General features: G+C 43.0%; 4 protein-coding genes across 4 annotated transcripts; 2 read left to right on the forward strand and 2 right to left on the reverse strand.

Annotated features, from left to right (window-relative positions):
* The first annotated feature begins 224 nt into the window (after positions 1-224).
* On the forward strand, positions 225-923 carry LOC124647614 (pectinesterase inhibitor 7-like). The gene has a single exon (XM_047187528.1). It carries the CDS (start codon positions 273-275, stop codon positions 921-923), a length of 651 nt encoding a protein of 216 aa, XP_047043484.1. The 5' UTR covers positions 225-272.
* Positions 924-3270: 2347 nt separating this feature from the next.
* LOC124708569 lies at positions 3271-5979 on the reverse strand. The gene is made up of 6 exons (XM_047240247.1): positions 5894-5979; positions 5732-5787; positions 5544-5667; positions 4650-4756; positions 3665-3731; positions 3271-3579 (listed from the first exon to the last, which is right to left on the reverse strand). The coding sequence occupies exons 1-6, from the start codon at positions 5964-5966 to the stop codon at positions 3500-3502; spliced, it is 507 nt and encodes a 168-aa protein (XP_047096203.1). The 5' UTR covers positions 5967-5979; the 3' UTR covers positions 3271-3499.
* Positions 5980-6195: 216 nt separating this feature from the next.
* Positions 6196-15339, forward strand: LOC124705949 (tubulin-folding cofactor D-like). Its single transcript, XM_047237633.1, has 17 exons — positions 6196-6492; positions 6923-7470; positions 7696-7798; positions 8053-8229; positions 9245-9421; positions 9613-9729; positions 9868-9972; positions 10190-10360; positions 10446-10661; positions 10971-11169; positions 11260-11465; positions 11590-11814; positions 11919-12470; positions 12852-13121; positions 13851-13895; positions 14238-14420; positions 14897-15339. Exons 1-17 carry the CDS (start codon positions 6274-6276, stop codon positions 15185-15187), a joined length of 3804 nt encoding a protein of 1267 aa, XP_047093589.1. The 5' UTR covers positions 6196-6273; the 3' UTR covers positions 15188-15339.
* A 211-nt stretch (positions 15340-15550) lies between these two features.
* On the reverse strand, positions 15551-20265 carry LOC124705950 (methionine aminopeptidase 1A-like). Its single transcript, XM_047237634.1, has 16 exons — positions 20185-20265; positions 19835-19885; positions 19225-19380; positions 18846-18921; positions 18623-18670; positions 18484-18528; positions 18288-18387; positions 18005-18056; positions 17877-17918; positions 17691-17752; positions 17496-17594; positions 17238-17311; positions 17051-17120; positions 16849-16914; positions 16657-16745; positions 15551-15901 (listed from the first exon to the last, which is right to left on the reverse strand). The coding sequence occupies exons 1-16, from the start codon at positions 20250-20252 to the stop codon at positions 15806-15808; spliced, it is 1194 nt and encodes a 397-aa protein (XP_047093590.1). The 5' UTR covers positions 20253-20265; the 3' UTR covers positions 15551-15805.
* Between the last annotated feature and the right edge of the window lie 268 nt (positions 20266-20533).

The following is a 20533-nucleotide window of genomic DNA, read 5'->3' on the forward strand; positions in this document are numbered from 1 at the left end:
CGGCCATGAGCCTGCCGGAGGCTGGAGCGACGTCTTCCCAAGCTTGCGTCGACAAAGGATGAGAGGCCCTATATGAGTTGCGCCACATAGCCACACGAAGCCCGCGATCTTTACTGCGCGCACACATGGCCATACGTGCAGGCCAAGCCCTTATCCCCAACATCGATCGCCGGCACTATATTATGCCGCACGCGCGCTCCACAAAAGAACTCGTACACCACGCACGTAGACGGCACGGAGCCACCTAGCTACGCACGCACGTTACCGGAGCCATGGCGGGTAGCCTCCGTTCGGTGTTGCCGCTTCTCTCCGTCGTGCTCCTCTCGTGCTGGTGCGGCATTGCCGGCGCGGCGCGGCCAGTGCCACCGGACATCCGTGGCGGCGGAAACGCGAGCTTCGTGACCGCATGGTGCGCAGGGACAGAGTACCCTGCTCTGTGCAACGAGACGCTCTCCCCGTACGCGGCCGCCGTGGGGGACAGCCCGACGCGGCTGGCGTGCGCCGCGCTGAACGTGACCCTCGCCGGCGCGCGGAACGCGACCAAGGCCATGAAGGGGATGGCGGCGGGAGGCCAGCTGGCGCCCGCGGCGGCGGAGGCGGCGCGGGACTGCGTCAGCATGCTCGGGGACGCGGTGGGCCTGCTGGGGAAGTCGGTGGAGGCGATGGCGGAGGCGGCGGCGGAGGAGGAGGGGCAGGCGCCGCAGCCGTCGAGGAGGATGGCGCAGTTCCGCGTCCACAGCGTGCTCACTTGGGCCAGCGCGGCGCTCACCGACGGCGACGTGTGCATGGACGGGTTCAAGGGCCAGGCGGCCGGCCACGGCGGCGTCAGGAAGGTCGTGCGTCGCCACGTCCTGGGCCTCGTGCACCTAAGCGCCAATGCGCTGTGCATTGTCAACGCCATGGCCAACCAAGCGCCCCCGTGACGCCGCACCTGAGTCGTGCCCTGTGTCATTGGGTGAACATCATGTATACCGTACTTAATTTAGTACCTCCATCGATCGGTGTGTTCCTTTTTTGCACCGTACGAGCATGTATCTATGTGCACGTGTCATTTCTCGTTTTGCACACTATATATATGATCCTAGGTTCCTGCACGAAAATCATGTTGCAAATTTTAAGAACAAAATTGCAAAAAATTGCGTACCGTGCAAAATCACAATATCACAATTAAAAGTTGGTATGCAAACATAGTTATTTTGTCGGTTTTTATACATCGCGAATATTCATGTTTAAGCTTCAACTCACATGCACATGCATGTATCCATTATCTACATGCTTGATTTCATTCCTAACATTTTAAGCTTAGAAATATAATTTCTTGGTATGTGCATAACTCCATATTCTCCCATGATCGGGTCCAGATGTACCCCATTCTAGCGTAATATTTGTGTGTTGCAACGAAGATGACATCATCAAAATCAGACTCATGCAAAGTTACAAACACATGGATGTACACTTGGTGTGATTGGCTGTGATCTCGTGCACGTCATGGCGATGGCGACCAACTCATGTGCTACAACCATGCATCTCTATCACCTTGTTCATCACCGTGGTCGAGGTCGTCACCGTGGGCATCACACATGATGGATGTAGAGTAGGTGGTCGCGGAGTAGCTCGCAGTAGGTGGTCGCCGATGAGTAGCTTGCCGGAGGATGGAGGAGGGAGATGAAGGAGGAGGTGGTCGAAGGAAGGAAGAAGGACAACGAGGAGGAGGACAGGACAAGTGAAAGAGGAGATAAGGGAGACGGTGGGACGGAGGGAGGAGGAGGAGGAGGAGGAGGAGGAGTGAAAGAGGAGAGAAGAGAGAAGGTGAGCTAAAGGGAGGAAGAAGGAGGAGGGAGATGGAGGAGGAAGAGGAGAAGGTAAAAGTGGAAGGGAAAGGAGAAGGTCAGTCGGCTGTCCACAATATATATCCTAGGTTACCACCGGCGCACCAAGATGGAGAAGGGGGAGGAGGAAGAGAAGAAGGTAGAAGTGGAAAGGGATGAGAACGTTTTCATCGGAGTTTGTATGCAACCAGAAAAGCCGTTTTACCGAAACATGGCGCCATTTTGTAAAAAAAAAATCATGTTTGTTAATTTTTATTAAAACCAGATGACATAACACATGGGCATGTCAAAGGATTTTATTTTTTAAAATTTCTATCATTTTCTTTTATTTTTTCAAAAACTGAAAAGGCGATGGGGGTGGAGGAAAAATCGGTGCCTACCTTACCACCGGCACACCACCGTAGGCTTCGATTTTGGGGCCGACCCTTATCCATGACGCACAAATTCTTCACTGCCCCGGCGGTACTTGGACACCACCGGCGCCAATAAAATAGGTGCATCGACGGTAAATATCACCGGCGTGCACCTTTTCTGGTGCGTCGGTGGTAACCCTGGGTCTATAGGCATTTTCCTAGTAGTGACAACAGCTTCCTAGCTAGGGAGGGGCTAACTGGCAACTCGTTTCATCAAAACTCATGAATGCTAAGCTCGTTATCCTTAACAAGCTAAATTTCAAGTTTGGGTACAAAGATGGAATCATCGACGATGAACGCTTATGAAAGAAGGACGAACACTTCAATGACGTGGTCAGCAGCGCCCTCGCGCATGGTCCATCTATCCATGGTCATTGCAGCCTCATGCGCTCTGTCCACAGCCATAGACATGCGCGCCAGATTACGGTATCAGTGGACAACGTCCAAGACGACAACTTCCTAGCTATGAACTTGGAGATATCTCTTCTCCCAGCCCTCCACTCCACCCCATGTTGAGCAGAGAGTGAAGTTGAGGGTGAGGCCGACGAGGGATACATTGCAGATTGCATCATGGAAATGTGGGCCCAGCTGCAGCTGGTCCAGCTCTTCGTGTCGTGCATGACCATGAGGGCAGCCATCAACTCGAGCCCCGTCCCCGTGCAGACAGCAGAAGAATCCAGCCAGCGAAGAAGATTACGTTCCCTGCATGTGATGCAGCCGGCCAAAACTCATGTAGTCCACTCGAGTACTATGCAGCCGATGGCATTTTACGACGACATGTTGCTGAGAGCAAGAATTTTACTTGCGTGCAAGCAAATGCTCCTTTGTGCATTTTCCAGGCAATAATAATGCCAATGGACTTCTAATCCAACAGGGTATGAAAGCACAGTGCAAAGAATGGGCAAGTTAGTTGCATGTCACATTCAGAGCCATCCACACGGCGGTTAACTCGCGCCATTTCAGTCAGCGTCCGGGAGCAGTAGGAACCACCGGCGCCACTAACATGGTAGAAACGCAAAACGCTAAAATGATACATAAAAGTTCTTAATTAGCCTTTTAGCCACTATATGTATGTTCCCAACAGGTTCTGTAAAGGGAAGATGCAAAAGAAGAAGAAAATAGGGGCTAGAAACAAGTTAACTCATGATAGGCATGGTGATTGTGCAACAAGTGTCGTTTCTTTAGATCTCTAGCATTCCACAAGTACAAAAACCAGAAAGTATTCCGTTCCTTTACCGGTAGAGCACAGCTACAATGTTACGAAGCTCTCTTGGGAGGAGACATATTCTGCAGGAGTCTGGTAGTCGTCGCGATAACCACCATTTGAAGCAGGACACCTAGCCAGATAGTGAAGGGTGATGGAAGGCACAAGTTAGCATCACATATTCTGCCAACAGATAAAAACAGCGAGGTATAACTTACCAACTACAACACGGATCACATCAAACAGTTCGTAGCTTGTAATGGCTGAGGTGTCCTGCTTCATGATCTAGCAACAACCGGATGTGAATTAGTTGATGTATGTATATGTATTCTGGAAATAGAATTTGATAACTCAATAAACAAAGACAAACTCATGCAGCAAATTGTGAAAATGGATCTGCAAGGTGTATATGGGATGCATTTATAATCCCGGTGGCAGCAGCAGCATGAAAGTGATGAGTGGAAACATAATTCTGTTCTTGATGACTCTTCTTAGATTGGATCCTACATTTTACTAATATATTCAAATTCCAAAACAAACTCAGATTTAACCGACATGAATACCTAGCTAACAGGTGTAACAGAAGTGAAATCACAGATCGATAGATGTGCAGTGTTACTGTTGCTTGTCCTTACAAGAATCAAGATGTGTAAGATGATATTCTTTTAAACTATGTCAGCCATCTGAAGAGTGGCAGTCACCTTTTACATGGATGAGGTCACTGACCCACAAACAGTTTCGCAAAGAAAAAATAAACTACTTAGACTTCTCAAAACCGCTGATGTTATTTATGTGCTTTATATAGTCAGTCCTTATTGAGGATAGTGCATCTTCTTTGTAGCTGAGTCGTCTCAAAGGCTTAAATTCCTCCAATTGTCCAGCTTCTAGCATGTAACTAACATTTCTTCTACTCCCTCTGATCCCTAATGGAACAGAGGGAGTATATGGAATCATTAGGCCATTAAGTATTCAGCTTCACAACGTATTCATCGGGTTTAAGTCTAGCGCATAATCGTCTATTAGGTGGGACTAGACTACAGTGAGAAACCGTCTTGACGAAACAGGTTGCTATATCAACAAAGTTGAAGAAGACTAAAGTTATGGTTTCACAGGTACCAAAGCATGCAAAAAAGGGGCCTTACATGAGATACAACTTCACACAGAAACATCTAGGTAAAAGATTTCATAGTCCAAAGTTCAAACCTTCCCAAACAACTCTGAACGGATAATGCATGTGACGGAGAATGCAACAGCAATTGATGACAGGCTCGTGTACAACCGAAGAAGCACTGCCATAGTCCTCCTCCGCCCTGTGAAACATAAAAAACCACAGCACCAAACAACATGATCAGCTCAAACATAATCAACCACAAGATCAGCTAGAATGCAATCAACAATCTGACGAGGGTAGTTTGATAAAACGACGCCACGGAAAGGATGCCCACTGCAAAATTACGAATGTAGTGTGGAAGATTATTTCTTTAGATGTCCTCTGAAAAGTACATTTGCAATTTGGTGGGAGTAAACTTTTGATACCTACATTCCCTTGACAATTTATTCCGCATGTTGAGAGAAGGTGCAGATTGTAGATGGATTAGAAGCTGGTATACTTCTGCAATTTGATGGTCACTATGGATGTCTTACAATAACATGCTCTAACAATGCCATCGTTGCTTATCCTAACACAATCGTCTTTGAAGCGTTCAAGTAGGGCTGGGAGTAGTACTACCTGCTATTCACTAGGCAGGGTTTCAAGCTAGGGATGTCCAATTACATGTTAAAAGCTATAAGAAACAAGCTCATGAGCCAAACAGATGACTAGAACAATTGAATTGCTGAAGTATCCTAGTTCTCTAGTCCCCTAGACAGGCAGTGACCTGTAACCATTGCTGGCCATGCTTTCACTGGATTGCCTATGCTGGTTCCTTCTTTGCTGACATACTTGTAATTTCCCCTTTCTACCTCAGTGACATCAACTCCATTCTCTTTGAGAATTGCACTGAACTATCAGGCTCTTTATTTTTACTGAAACTAGTAAAGGCAAGGAAATCTGGAAACAGAAGTTCAGAACAGTGGTAATTCACTCAGGAACATCACCTAATTCCCCCAGCAGAATGGCCAGCAACCCGGCGGCCACGGACAGCACCGCGAACTTGTTCATCTCCGCTCCCTTTGACAGAGATAGCAACAGCAAGGCGCCCCCAGCGACTTGGTGCAGTATCTACAGAGCAGCAGTTATCAGATCAAGAGCCGCGGCGATGACAAGAGAGCGCGCCAGTCCGTACCTGCACGAGGATGAGGCTGGCGAGGCGGGATCTTCCGTCGGCGACCCTCTGGTACCCTGCAATGGCGCGCGAGATTCGCGGATGTTTTCGGGCTGGGTTAGGATTCCCGAAGCGAAGGAGAAGATGGTGCGGGGTTGTGGGTTTGGGGCGGCGGATGCTTACGGGAGTCGACGACCATGCGGTAGGAGAAGTCGGAGCCGTCCGTGCCGGACGGCCGGCCGCGCCGCTGCTGCATCGGGAACGGCGACGACGACGGCGACGACGACGGGGCTCGCGGCGGAGGAAATCGAGAGGTCTGTCCAGGCAGGAGGCGCCTCTCTGGCTACGGGAGTTTCTAGATACAAAATACGCCTCTTGCCTATGGACACGTAAACCTGAGGATACGCTTGTAATGCAGTTAACCGTGTCAGACGCGCGATCCGGGGACACCAAACACGGCGGCGCAGTCTCCGGCACACTCGCAAGCCGCGACCACCAGTCTACCGCCGCCTCGAGCTCCGGCGACGGAGGAAACCGCCGCCATTCCGACGTCGAGTGTCTCCATGTCTGCCCCACCCGGCCACTCGGAAGCCACTGCTACCGGGGATGCCTCAGCTGATCCTACTGCCGCTGCGGTCGCCGACGACGTGCACGACTCGAAGGAGGTCGTCCTGCGGAGGTACTTCCTGCAGGAATGGGAGCTGGTCTCCGACATCCTCCGCCGCGTCGTCGCCGCTGGCGGCGTCGCCGAGCCCGCCGACGTCCACAGGATCCGCTCCATCGTAAGCTCTCTTTTCCCCCACCCCTTGTTACCTGTCGCTAAACCATAGATCCCTAGGAGGATAATGTCTAGCCCTTACAGCAATGCTAGATTTTGTTTGGTTGGTGTGGGTTACGGAAGAGATTAGCAATCTGTTTCAGCGTACATTACTCATGAGATCTCTTACTCGTTGCACTAAAAGCAGTACAAAATAAACTAAAAGCTTCATGTTCTCGACTACCCGCAATCACTAAACACTGGATGAGTTTGGATAGTGTATGATGAAAATTTAAGCTGCTTGGTCGACTGGCTAGCAAATTTGCATTGAAATTGGTAGGTTTAGTTTTTTCGACAAGTCGTTAGGTTTTATCAATCTGCGAAAGGGAACTACCTTTACCCGTCATTTTAAAAATATTGATGCAAATAAATGACATTTTCTTTGTGGCAAATAGATGGACAAATATCAAGAAGAGGGTCAACTTCTGGAGCCATACCTAGAGGAAATCATCTCACCACTTATGTCATTGGTTCGATCGAAGATAACTGAGCTTGGTGCTGGCACTGATGAGCTCCTTGAAATTATCAAGCCTCTGTGTATTATCATCTACACTCTGGTAACAGTCTGCGGGTATAAGAGTGTCATCAAGTTCTTCCCTCATCAGGTTTCAGATCTAGAGCTTGCGGTTGCTCTCCTTGAGAAGTGTCATACAATGAGCTCAGCGACGACTCTTCGGCAAGAGAGCACAGGAGAAATGGAGACGAAGTGTGTCGTTCTGTTGTGGCTTTATATACTAATCTTAATTCCGTTCGATATCTCCTCCGTGGACACGAGCATTGCTGCCGCTGATCACATGGGTGGGTCTGAGGTCGTTCCGCTTGTGACAAGGATATTGGACATCTGTAAGGATTATCTCTCCAATTCTGGTCCAATGAGAAGGATGTCTGGGTTGCTGCTTGCAAGGCTCTTGACTCGTCCAGACATGTCGAAGGCTTTCAGCAGGTTATTCTTGCAATTATTTCGTTAAAACTTACACCTATCATATATAGACATTTCAAAGTGCTAGATTACCTTCAAAAGTTGTCATGTTTCTGTCACTACTAGGAAGGTTTATTGTCTGAAATAAATGAAAAAATGTTAATCATTTCTATTTAGCTAACAATTTCTTTGTTATTAATGCCATATATTAGAGGACAATTTATTGAGTTGTCTCTGTTCTGTTTCCAGTTTTATGGAATGGGCACACAAGATCTTGTTGTCTGTCACAGATGACTTTGTGGATCAATTTAGGTCCATCGGTATAGTGGAAGCTTTAGCATCAATATTTAAGGTTTGCTTCGTCAGTTTTCTTTATACTTGTAACTGCATACTACTCTTGTGTAGAGTTATCTTTTCCGTTGTCGCCTAACAAATTTATAAACAATATAGTCCATCTCTGTTTTCTCGTAGGAATTAAGATATTATGTTTACATCTGTTATTATTTGTTGCTGCTGTGAAAAGGGAATGAATCTGAATATGTCCTTCACTTGTAGTTAACATCTCAATTGTCTTTGATGTCTTCCTCTTGGTTCCCCTTGTTGCAGATTGGTAACCGGAGAGTGCTACATGATGCTGTTTCTGGTATTTGGAATGATTGTTCAGTTGTGATGAAAACTAATATTGCCATCAGAAGTCCCCTACTTAGGAAATATCTTGTCAAACTGGCGCAGCGAGTTGCTCTCATTAGCTTACCTCCACGTACCCCATCATGGCGTTATCAGGTTTGAAGTCTTCAATTGTTGACCTTTTGCCTTAAACCATTGATTGTATGGGTTTTAGCACTGCTTTCTTGATTAAGTGCATTTGGATATATAGATGGTTTCGTGTGTGTACTGGTTCTTTCTACAGTGATGTTGGTGGCACAATCAAAACTAGTTTACTGCTCTAGTACCTAGTACTCTTATGTTTCAACATTCCGTTGCCTGATTCAATGTTAAATTCAATAAAACACCTTCTGATATGGACGCACAAGCTGAAAAACTATATGCATTATGCAGAACTCCAGAGTACTTCTTTTTTGTATCGAAATGGTAGGGGACAGCCTGACTTGAAATATACTTAATAAAATAAAATAAAAATTAATGGGTTCCACAAATTATAAACGAAACAAATATCACATCAAAGGGCCACAAACTGCCAATCTGCATCCTCTAGCCATTTACTTGATGTAATCTACCATCGTCGCAGAGATCATATCTTGCTCATGAAACCAATATGGATATGTGAAGCATTCCTGTGGTAGGGGTAAGGACTTGTCTAACATACTGATACTGGAACTCCAACATCTATCAGTCAAGACATAGCTTGATATACTAACTAAGGCCACTAACTTTTTGAGGTTCTGTTGACTCTGAATAGTTAACAGGTTATGGTAATGTGTGTTGATTTACTTTTTATTAAAAATATGGTTTACTACTTGGGATTGAATCTGGAAGTTCTTTCTGAGACAAGGACTGTCAAATTAATCGGTTCAGTTAAGGGCATATAGGTTAGCTGCATCAAAGAAGCAACATGTACACTTTGATGCTACATCTCCTGCTTCTTAAATTGCTGGCAGTGATTTTCTTATTAGTTTCCAAGATGGCTAATGAAGTACAATAATTTAATAATTGATGACATACTTTACATGTATCTTTCATCGGATGAAATCTGTAAGAAAATGCCCCCTGCACTAGTTCACCAGTCTGTTCTTGTTTCCTTGTTTTAACATACTGCTTACTGGTTCCAATTGTGCAGTCAGTAAGTAGTTCACTCGGTGCAAACCTTTCAAGTTCTACTTCTGGGTCTTCAAGCGGATCAACCCAACAGGTGAACATCGATCAAACAGACACATGTTTATTGGAAGAAGATATGGATGTTCCAGAAACTGTGGAAGAGATTATTGACTTACTACTGACTGGTTTGAGGGATTCTGTAAGTTCTCATCTTAATATTTTCTGTAAAGATTTGAGTTTGTTGTCTGGATCTTAAATTCTTAATACAATGAGTAACCATGTTGTCTAAGTTTATGTAGTAAAGGGCACTTTGTGAACTATTCATCTATTCATTTATCATGAATATTTTCACCCTCGGACTAAAAAGTGAATATTTATTCCTCTGCCCAGGATACAATTGTGAGATGGTCTGCTGCCAAAGGAGTTGGTAGGATAACTGCACGTTTAACACCTGCACTGTCTGAAGAAGTTCTATCCTCAATCTTGCAGCTTTTTTCTCCTGGTGAGGTCCGTCTATAACATATGAACTTTAAAATATCATTCATTTGTTAAATATGTTTGCAGTTTCATCTTTCAGCTTTCCAAAATGCAAGTTTTCTTAGTGAATTACACAACTAAATAACTCATGCCTTTTGGATACTGAAGGGTGATGGTTCCTGGCATGGTGGCTGCTTGGCTTTGGCTGAACTTGCTCGGAGAGGGCTGTTGCTGCCTTCTAGCTTCCCTGATGTAATTCCTGTTATAATAAAGGTACATAACAGAATAATCCCCAATACCGCCTTCGTGTACCCTATGATGTTCATTTTTCTGGCATGAATTGCAATGTGGCCATCCTGTTGCATGCCCCCACATGGTCCCACCCATATTCTGATAAAATATTTGAGATGCTTAAGTATTGGCACCCTTGTATGATTATAATCCAGCTGCACTAGTATCCCAGTTAACATCATGACATATTGCTTTGCAGGCTTTACACTATGATGTGCGAAGAGGTCCACATAGCATTGGCTCACATGTAAGAGATGCTGCAGCATATGTTTGTTGGGCGTTTGGTCGAGCCTATACCAACTTTGATATGAAGGCGGTCTTGGAACAACTTGCTCCCCACCTTCTAACGGTTGCTTGTTATGATCGAGAGGCAAGGTTCATTTTGTGCTTTTTTCACTGGTGGAGTGATATTTTGTTAACTGTATCTCATGTATCCTTTGCCTGTCTGATTTCAGGTTAATTGTAGAAGAGCTGCTTCTGCTGCCTTTCAAGAGAATGTTGGAAGACAGGGGACATATCCGCACGGCATTGATATCGTGAATACAACAGACTACTTCGCTCTGGCTTCGCGGTCAAACTCTTATCTGACTGTCGCTGTTTCTGTTGCTAAGTATGAGGGATATCTTTATCCCTTTGGAGAAGAGCTGCTGTGCAATAAAATATCCCACTGGGTACTGTAGTTCTCTGCAAGTTTTTTGGTTGAGTAAAATATCCTACTGTTTGCCTGTTTCCTGACTTCTTGCGCTTCAATCATATTATCTTCTGGTAGAATCATTTATACAAACTAAATATGCAAAGGTCTTATTTTCTTCTGAATATTATTGTAATAGTAATACTCAATGTTTTAAATAATCATTGCTTATGATTCAAATCTATACCACTTTCCATGACTAATTTTTCTATCCTGTTCTGCCATGTTTTTCCTCCTGTTTCCCTGTTAATTGACGACATGATTTGGCTGGTTTTTCTTTCTTTCCTAGGAAAAAAGCTTGAGGGAGTTGGCGGCGCAGGCCCTGGCATTGCTTGTGCAATATGATATGGATTACTTCGCTGGGCATGCCCTTGATAAGTTAGTTCCCTGCACTCTGTCATCAGACTTGTGCACTAGACATGGGGCCACTCTAGCTGCCGGCGAAATTACTTTGAAGTTGCATCAGCTTGGTTTTGCTTTTACCACAGGTAAGTGTCCGTATCTGGATTATGTGGTGCAATATTTTTCATTGAACTGCTAGCTCTAAAGGTGGGCTTTGCATCTGTGTATTTCTGTAGACATGCAGAGAGCTTTGTCAGGCATTGTCCCTGCAATTGAAAAGGCACGCCTTTATCGAGGTAAAGGAGGAGAAATTATGCGCTCTGCTGTTTCCCGATTCATTGCATGTATTTCTATGGCTGCAATATCCTTGAATGAGAAGACAAAGAGAAGTTTGATGGAAACCCTTAATGAAAATTTGAGGCATCCCAATTCTCAAATACAGGTAAATTTTCCCTTTTCTTGTTTGATCAGCTGGTGTGCTTGTAGTCTCAAATACTTTATATGTGTATAAGCATGATATTAATGCCCTGCATTTTGTACTGAGTACTATTCACAATATTATCCAGTGTGCTGCTGTTGAAGCGTTGAAGCATTTTATTCCAACCTATCTGGTTTCCGCTGGTGAAAAGATTGGTAATGATGTTGTTTCAAAGTATGTGGCGCTTCTCGATGACCCAAATGTAGCTGCAAGACGAGGTGGAGCACTGGCCCTTGGAATATTACCGTATGAGTTCTTGTTAATAAAATGGATGCCTGTCATGAGTAAGCTCTGTAGCTCATGCACAATAGAGGTAGTGAAATTTCCACTACATTCCAGCAGCAAAACATTTATAACAATAACTCGTGCTGTTGATGTACTTCTTGAATGCTGGAGCTGAAACTCTACAATATGCAGGATAAGGCTGATGATCCTGATGCTGAAGCACGTGTGAACTCTGTTAGGGGGCTAGTTTCAGTTTGTGAAACATTAACATCTAATGTTGAACAGGCCTCTAGTATTGGAGAACCTATATATGCGTTCATAAAAGTTACGGTCATGCAAGCTTTATTTGGAGCACTTGATGATTATGCTGTAGATAACAGAGGAGATGTGGGTTCTTGGGTACGTGAAGCAGCAATGGATGCACTACGACGGTGTGCGTTCATCCTCTGCAGGAGAGATGGTGTTTCAGTGAGAACACCACCAGTTGCTGAGGATAAATCTGAGCCAAGCGACATGGATACAAATGCAACTACTAACACTCACAAATTATTTGATTCTACCATTGCACAGGATCTGGTTGCAGGAATTGCAAAACAGGCAGTTGAGAAAATTGATAAGATAAGAGAAATTGCGGTCAGGATTCTGCATAGGATTCTGTACAACCAGGAGCAGTTCATCCCATTTATACCTTACAGGGAGCTGTTGGAAGAAATTATTCCCAACAATGCAGATTTGGAGTGGGCAGTAAGTAATTGCTCACCGGTTTCTCTTCTGTTAACTGCCAAGCCAACTAGGCACTACCATGTCTAATTATTGGGTGTGATATGTTGTACAACTAGCTGTGCTGCCCTCAACTTTTTTCTTTTAGTGCTCAGTTGCTCCCCAACTTTCTTTCTCCCAAGATCCTAATCATCTTGGAAATAAGTTTGTTGGGGTTAGGTTTTGTAACATATGTGATCCATAAACCTCTCTGGTTCCTCAGTAATTGATACAACACATTTTGATAATAGTGCCTCACTAATAGTTTGTATAGCCAATTCATATGGTACCAATGTGTGCATCATATTTTGCTAGGTGGTAGTACTGTCATTGAGGCCACAACTGATAGATCTTTACCTTGATTAGGTTCCTGCAGTATCATATCCACGATTGGTGAAGATTCTTCAGGCCACCTGTTACAGCAAGCCTGTGCTTTCAGGGCTTGTGATTTCTACCGGTGGGTTGCAGGAGTCTTTGAGGAAAGTTTCAACATCAGCTTTAGTAGGATACTTGCAAGATTCAAATATCAATACAATTGATGAAGGCAAAAGTAGAGAGTGTCTACTGAGTCATGACATTCTGTGGGTTCTCCAGCGTTACCAGAAGTGTGACCGTGTAATTACACCCACATTGAAGGTAAACAATAGTATGTGCCCTAAATGCATCATTTTGTAGGTCCAACAGTATAAGATATGTCGCGTGTTATTGTTCTTCATAACATATGATTGGGCTTATTATGAACTTTGTATTGTTTTTGTTCACTGACGATACTTTTATTTGAGTAGTTATTTATCATCATTGTTTTCTTGTATTGTCGTGTAGTCTTCATAATAGAAGTGATTTCTGTCAGCAACATTTTATGCAGAAGAATTCTATGTTTGATCAGGTATCTTCCATTTAGACTGATATTATTATCATCAGTTCTAGCAATTTAGTTTTGATTCTACTATTTTAATCTGTGAAAATTCACATGTCTCTTGTTGAAGTGTATAAGTAGATTGCCTAGCCCTTTCCATCAGTTTGGACTTTTGGTTGCGTTGGCTAGTGCATGAAGCTTAACATGGTATCAGAGCCCAGGGTCTCGAGTTCGAGTCCTGGCTTTCGCAATTTATCCTAAAATTGTTGTTGCCCCCTCGGATTCCACGTATAGGCACGTATAGGCCTGTTGAGCCTGCCTCTGACTCTACACGTGTTGACTTGTCTTCCCGTCACACGTGAGGGGAGTGTTGAAGTGTATAAGTAGATTGAATTTTGGTTGCGTTGCCTAGTGCATGAAGCTTAACATCTCTATGTTCTTATTCTGACGTTTGTGCATTGCCATTTTTCTTTACTCTTTTTAGTAAATCTAACAAGGTCCCTTTGCAGACTATTGAAACTCTACTCAGTAAAAAGGTTTTCTTGAACAAGGAGGTGAGTTAATTTTGTTTTTGAGCATTACGAGACACTGAGCTTGAATGCTAAATTTTTATGCTGATGCCCTTCATGTGTAAAAACGCTTGTAGTACCTTCGTAGTGCCAGAAAATTACACATTTTGTTAGGTCATTAAGATTTATAGACATAGTAAGAGGTGGAACTTGATGAGAAAATCAGAACTACTTATACCACACGTTTTTGTAAGTCAGCATTTTCAAAACTTATATAGTAGGAAATGAATTTACGAACTCCACACTTCCACATTATATGATGTTGATGATAGTTATTTTTGCTATCTTAGGCATGTTGACAAGTTATATATCTATGTCTTGTAACAGGGGCATGGCGACTTCTATTGTGAACTGGTAAATTTACTAGGTTCTGAACTGAAGGGATCAAAGGACTTCACAAAGTTATGTGCAGGCCTCTCAATCCTCGGATATATTTCTTCACAACTAGATATAACTGGCACCAAGGCATTCTCTCAACTCCTAACGTTCCTAGGCCATAGATACCCAAAGGTAATATGGGAAACTTGAAACGGAGGAGCTACACATAGGCCTTTATTTTCGAACACTCAGAATTCATATTTCAGAAGTTTCAAAAAAAATTCTATGGGTAGTCCATGATTATTGATTATAGTATAAACGTGCAAAATCTCAATACGAACTACTTTGCATCCTAGACTGCACAAAAATGAGAAAAACTGACAAATTTTTCAGTGAATAGTGCACACTTCAACACTATATAATTTGTCAGATTTTTGTCATTTTCGTGTAGCCTAGAATACAAAGTAGTTTATATTGAGATTTATAGGTTTGTAGTATACAACATTGCCTACCTATAACTTGTTTCAGTGTTTTTGAAATTTTGAAATACAAATTTTAAGTGGTTGAAAATAAAGAGCTACATGTAGCTTCGCCTACATTTGTCCACTCTTGCTATTTGACGCCACACAGTGATAAATTGAGCTAAAATACTTGCTGCCAACTCACAGATCCGGAAGGCTGCAGCTGATCAGGTGTACCTTGTACTGCTGCAAAATGATAATTTGATCTCGGCAGAAAATATGGATAAAGCTCAGGATGTACTCGCGGAGACATGTTGGGAAGGAGATGTGGAGGAAGCAAGGCATAAGAGGTCAGAACTGAATGAGATGGCGGGGTTTGGTGTCACCAATTCACAGAAGTCCGAGAATCGGCAAGAAACAAGGCGGACACCTCATGTTCAGAATTCAACTGATGAGAATACTTCTTATTCTTCATTGGTTGAATTTAGTGGGTACTAGGAATGTATGTTTGTTTAGAATTCAACTGATGAGAATACTTCTTATTCTTCACCAGTTGAAATTCCTTACTGTTCCCGTTATGCTTTTCATTTCATTTTTGGATATCAAGGCTTTAGACATGTTGTTTCAAATGAACTTCCCCACAGACAACAGCAGACATTTTGATCAACAAGTCTTGTAAGAAGTTACAGAAACAACTAGATACCCAATTCAGATTCACTAACCCTGGATACCTCAAGAAAGCCAATTCACCCATTATTATTAGTCAAGACTGCTCAAAATTATTTAAATGGTGCATACTTCATTAACTCTCATGACCTATCATAATGGGAGCACGCTGTAATCTGCCTCACAGGAGGCTTGTAAACATAACTTCTCCTTTTCAGTGAAAAGAAAAGACAAGTCTTGTGTTCTCCCGAAAATAATAATAATGGTAGCAGACACAAATGGACCACCAAGGAAACCTCAGCCTCATGTAAGTACATAATGATTAACACTCGGTGAAAAAACACAATGATTGTAGCAACTTGTGACTCGAAGAAAATCCAGATGATTTGGCTACAGAGAGTTGACACCATCTCACTGGCAAGTAGATCAAAAAGTTGTGCAGTCTCATTGTCACTTGCTAGTTGCTGATGAGGGCTTCAGCCATGGGTAGACGTCGGGTGATGAGGGCAGCCGTGCTGTCAAAACTTCAACTCCGGTTTCCGTCACCTGAGGGGCATAGGAGAACAAAGAGAGTAAGTTTGCATATACCATCAATGAGAGTTTTCTTTGTAGCGAGGTTGTACACAGAACTACTAAAGGAGAAAGAAGTCAGATAACTATCAAGTTGGAGGGCCAGAAGGACAAAAATAGGGCTGTCAAAAAAGTTTGAGTACGATAAACTGTTTAAACTAAGCCCATGGAAGCTCGATTCGAGCTTGGCTCATGTGGAATTCGAGCCAAGGTCAAGCTTCCGTCTAGGCTTTTCGACACGCTTTATATATTTATATCCAACATTCCATGGGTGTTTGTGTTCTTGTTTAGTTCTTTGCAAAACCGCAGGAGAGGCCATCAAGGGCCAGCAACAAGGACTGCCTGTTTAGTTCATAAGGCATGGAAGAACAGGAGTGTTTTCTGGGGATAACAAATCCTTCTCAAATCATATTGTTTGGTTTTGTTTTGATCAGGGTTGGGTATTTGTTTTATCGAGCTTCAACGGGTCAACCAAACCGAGCTCGAACCTGGTTTACAGGCTAGGTGACCATCTTGGGCTCGCTCAAGCTCAGCTCGTTGATAGACCTAGGTGAAAAAATGAAAACTCTGTTTTGTCTAAATGTATTGGTGCAATGGTGCTTAGCAGTGAAAATTTGACAAGGCGTCGATTAACTTACAGTGCAAAAAACTATGCTCAAAGATGAACCTACGTGGTCACAACCACACGACAACATCAACAAATGGAGTAGTCCTCTAAACAACATACTTACCAAAAGGGTGTGCTCAAATTGAGCACTCCGTTTACCATCTGCAGTCACTGCAGTCCACTCATCAGGCCATAGACGGTCACGCCAAATTCCTACAACATATAAGAACTTCTATAAATAATGCTGCAGACCAAGACCAAAAGTCGCATGAAAGTGTTCAACTGTACATTGTGTTTGCCACTGTTACACACTTGCCTGTATTTATCATTGGCTCAATCGTAAATGTTTGCCCAGCTTTCATGATACCAACAGCCTTGTTTCCTACATTATAAAGCAACCATACACTTTATTAAATGGATTGTATAGCATTAGGACATAAATACTAAGGTAGTACGCAACTTGCAACATCAATACAAGAAAAAAATGCAAATATGAAAAGCAGGATGACATGCCCTACTTGAATAATGAGGTATGTTTGGGGCACAGTGGAACAGTTCTCCTATGCCATGACCGCAATAAGATTTCACCTGAAATAAAAAGGATAGTTACTAGAGTAAAGGCGCAAATATAGAACAAAACAGACAAATAGTAATGATAGAGCTAATCTAATTTTAGGATTAAGTTTGGTGCAATACGATACTGACCACAGATAAACCTGACATGGATGCATGTCTACTTATGATTTCTCCGACTTCCCGAAACCTGACTCCAGGTTTAACTGTGCATCAAAATTGCAAATTCAAGCGGTATATCTCACTTCCACAAAAAAATTGATGTTTCAAAAAGGCTTATTTAAACAGAAGGAAATTATATATCTTCAAGTAAGACATAATAACCGCAAAAAGAAAAGGAGCAAAGGAATGAGATTACTAAAGAGTACAACACAAAAACTGGAGCATCACCTATTGCAATAGCTTTTTCCAAGCACTCGTAAGTAACACGGACAAGTTGTTTCGAAGCTTCATCAACATTTCCAACAAAATATGTATCGTTCAAATCACCTGCAGTGAAAAGTTGCATCTTATAAGTCATATGTCCAGTCAAAACCAAAGATAATAAATTTATGTTGATAGTGCATCAGGCTGCTGAGACTTTACCGTGAACACCTTTATAGTATACAGTTACGTCAACGTTTACTATGTCACCGTCTTCAAGTTTCCTGTTAGAAATATTTAGATAAAACCAATGGGTAAATTTACAAATGTAAATAAAATGATCTAAACAACCATCAGGTTCAAACAAGAATTAAACGTGAGTGGCTTGATCTGTAAATTCAAGGGGACCTGGCATCAGGAATTCCGTGGCAAATGACTTCATTAACTGACCTGAATACAAATGACAGCAATGAGAAATATCACTTTACAGTATTCCAGATTTGATGCTATACAAGTACCAAAAATAAACAACCTACGTGCAGCATGACTTCGGGAAGAAATGGTAATTCAATGGAGACGGGTATCCACCTGAGGATCAAGAATGGAAATTAAGAATATATATAGCTATATAAGGTGCATAAAAAATAGCTCAGGGACATTTAATTTCTCCTATATACAACAAATTCACAATAAATGCCAACACATTACAAACTAGTAAGTATAAGATTTCAGGAGACATAATAGTGATTGAGCGTTCATCACTGAATCAACTAGTGATCAATTTGCTGCATCTAAAATTTTAAAGAAGGTTAATCAGACCTCTAGCAATAGTCTCCTCGTGAATCACTCTATCAATTTCATCTGTTGTAATTCCTGGCTTGATTATACGAGCACCAGCATCTAAAACCTCTCTTGCAATCTAACAGCAAAGTTGGGAGCAAAGGAAAACTGTCAGCAAAGTGCCACCGTAACATTTTGTTGTTTTATTACCAAACTAGATACGGTGAGAACTTACTCGGCATGTTTCCCTCATCCTTTCAATCTGCTCAGGGGTCTTGATCTACAAAAATAGCAGAAACAAAACCAGCAAATAAAACATCAGATATCTGTTTGTCAAACATATATCATACTTGCAAAGCTCTGGAAAGCTCTACCTCTACTCTTTTCTGCAAATCGCTATCTGGCTCAATCTTGGGGATTCCCTGTAAATGTTTAACAACGTCAGGGAAGATGTACTACAGCAGATTAGATAAACAATGCACTTCTGCCAAATTAATGATCCACTCTTTTGATAAAGAGAGCTGTATCGCTATATCAGCTCAAATGGTAATGTCAGAAGACAGGAGAAAATAAAACTTAGGCACAGTTAATACTCACATCAAGCGCCCAATCGGGTTTCTCAATTTCGTCTGGTACCAAACGCATCTTTGATATAGGAAATGGTCTCAGTGGACTACATAATAATAAATACAAAGGAAAAAAAAAACAAGTTAGTTGTATGCTAGAGAGTTCCAATGTCACAAAACCCACGAAATCATATTGAAGTTTTTTTTGCAGGCATATTTTAAGTAGTTTGCTCTAGAGATACAAATAAAGCACAATTCATCAAATAACGGCTCATTTTTGCAAATGAATTATTAAAAAAAGATTTAAAGAAATCACCAGCAAGATGGTTCATATCTTGTTGGTTATTAGAAACAGAAGCATCAGCATACACCTAAACAGTGCAGATGTAAATATGTGGCAATAACTTTACCCAGTCCAATCAAAACGAGGAAGCTCCAGTGTCCTTGTACGCCCTTTTTTGAGACAATATTTCCAACCTTCTAGAGACAGCTGGGATGTCAGTGCATCTATCTTTGTGTGGACAGACTTGTGAGAGGCCCATGCTGCCTTGAAACAATCCTGCGAGCTGCAGATGCATTGTGCATAAGCATACGTTTTTTTTTACTCAGAAGCATAATTCTACCCTATGCTAGTATGCAATCACCTTCTAAAAATGGTTCATTGCCAAAAGATACATTTTGTTCACAATAAGAAAACAAATAGGCAGTTAACTCTATTATCCTCACTACTAATAAATGTCACCCTAAAGATTTGTTGTACACTGGTCCATCGGACCAACTTCCTACTTACTGGTGTTGAACTAGATAACACATGAGTATTTGAAACATCTAGAAAGTATGATTGAGATATCCAACAATTGCAAACTGAACTTAGACATATTGACCTACAAGGCTCCAGGGCAAGCCTATCCATTTCAAGGAAACTGTAGCTATGAAATGAGCAGCACCTATAGGGCACTGTAGATCCCCATTGATGCTATCTCAATACAGAACAGGAGGTGAAATGCATTTGCAACTTACCAGAAAGCGGCAGCTTCACGGGGAAGCTTCAGTTGCGCGCACTTGGGGCATCTGAAAAATAACTAAGCGTTAGCCACAGCTTCAACACTTCACTCCACGGTAAGACACTGAATGAACAGTGGGAATAGAATAGCTGCCCCTTACAGCAAACCAAAACAAGAAAAAAATGATTAAATTGACATATAGCTTTTTAATTTATAGCACCACAAGAAAGTTGGCCTCGAAATGGATTGCGCACGCGAGATTGACCATATTCTATCTAGAGCGTTTAATCTGGCGGGTGCAGTTAAAATTTTGGCATGGTTGCAGATGAGTGAAGTGGGGCGGCGGCGGGGAGGGAGGGCACGTACTGGAGGGACGCGGGCTTGCCGCAGCGAGCGCAGTCGAGCGGCGACGGCTCGGACGCCCCCTTCTCCATCCTCGGCTTGCCTGCGCCGCACGGACGACACGAACGGATCAGCGCTGATCGATGAGAGGGGTGGAAGGAAAGCGAGAGGGCGAGAGAAGAAGGGCGTCGTGGCGGCGGCCGGCTGACTCACCTGCGCGGCGGAGGCTAGGGTTCAGGCGGCGCGTCCGGTTGACCGGGGAGGGGAGAAGAAGGTTAAAGAGGGGAGAGTGGGGAGGAAGGGAGGTTTTTATTGCTGCGACGGCTGAGCTCGGCCACGGCTCGCATCGGTCGTGCACGTGACAGGTCGGGCG

This window comes from Lolium rigidum, chromosome 4 (genome assembly GCF_022539505.1).
Source record: "Lolium rigidum isolate FL_2022 chromosome 4, APGP_CSIRO_Lrig_0.1, whole genome shotgun sequence".
Lineage (NCBI taxonomy): Eukaryota > Viridiplantae > Streptophyta > Magnoliopsida > Poales > Poaceae > Lolium > Lolium rigidum.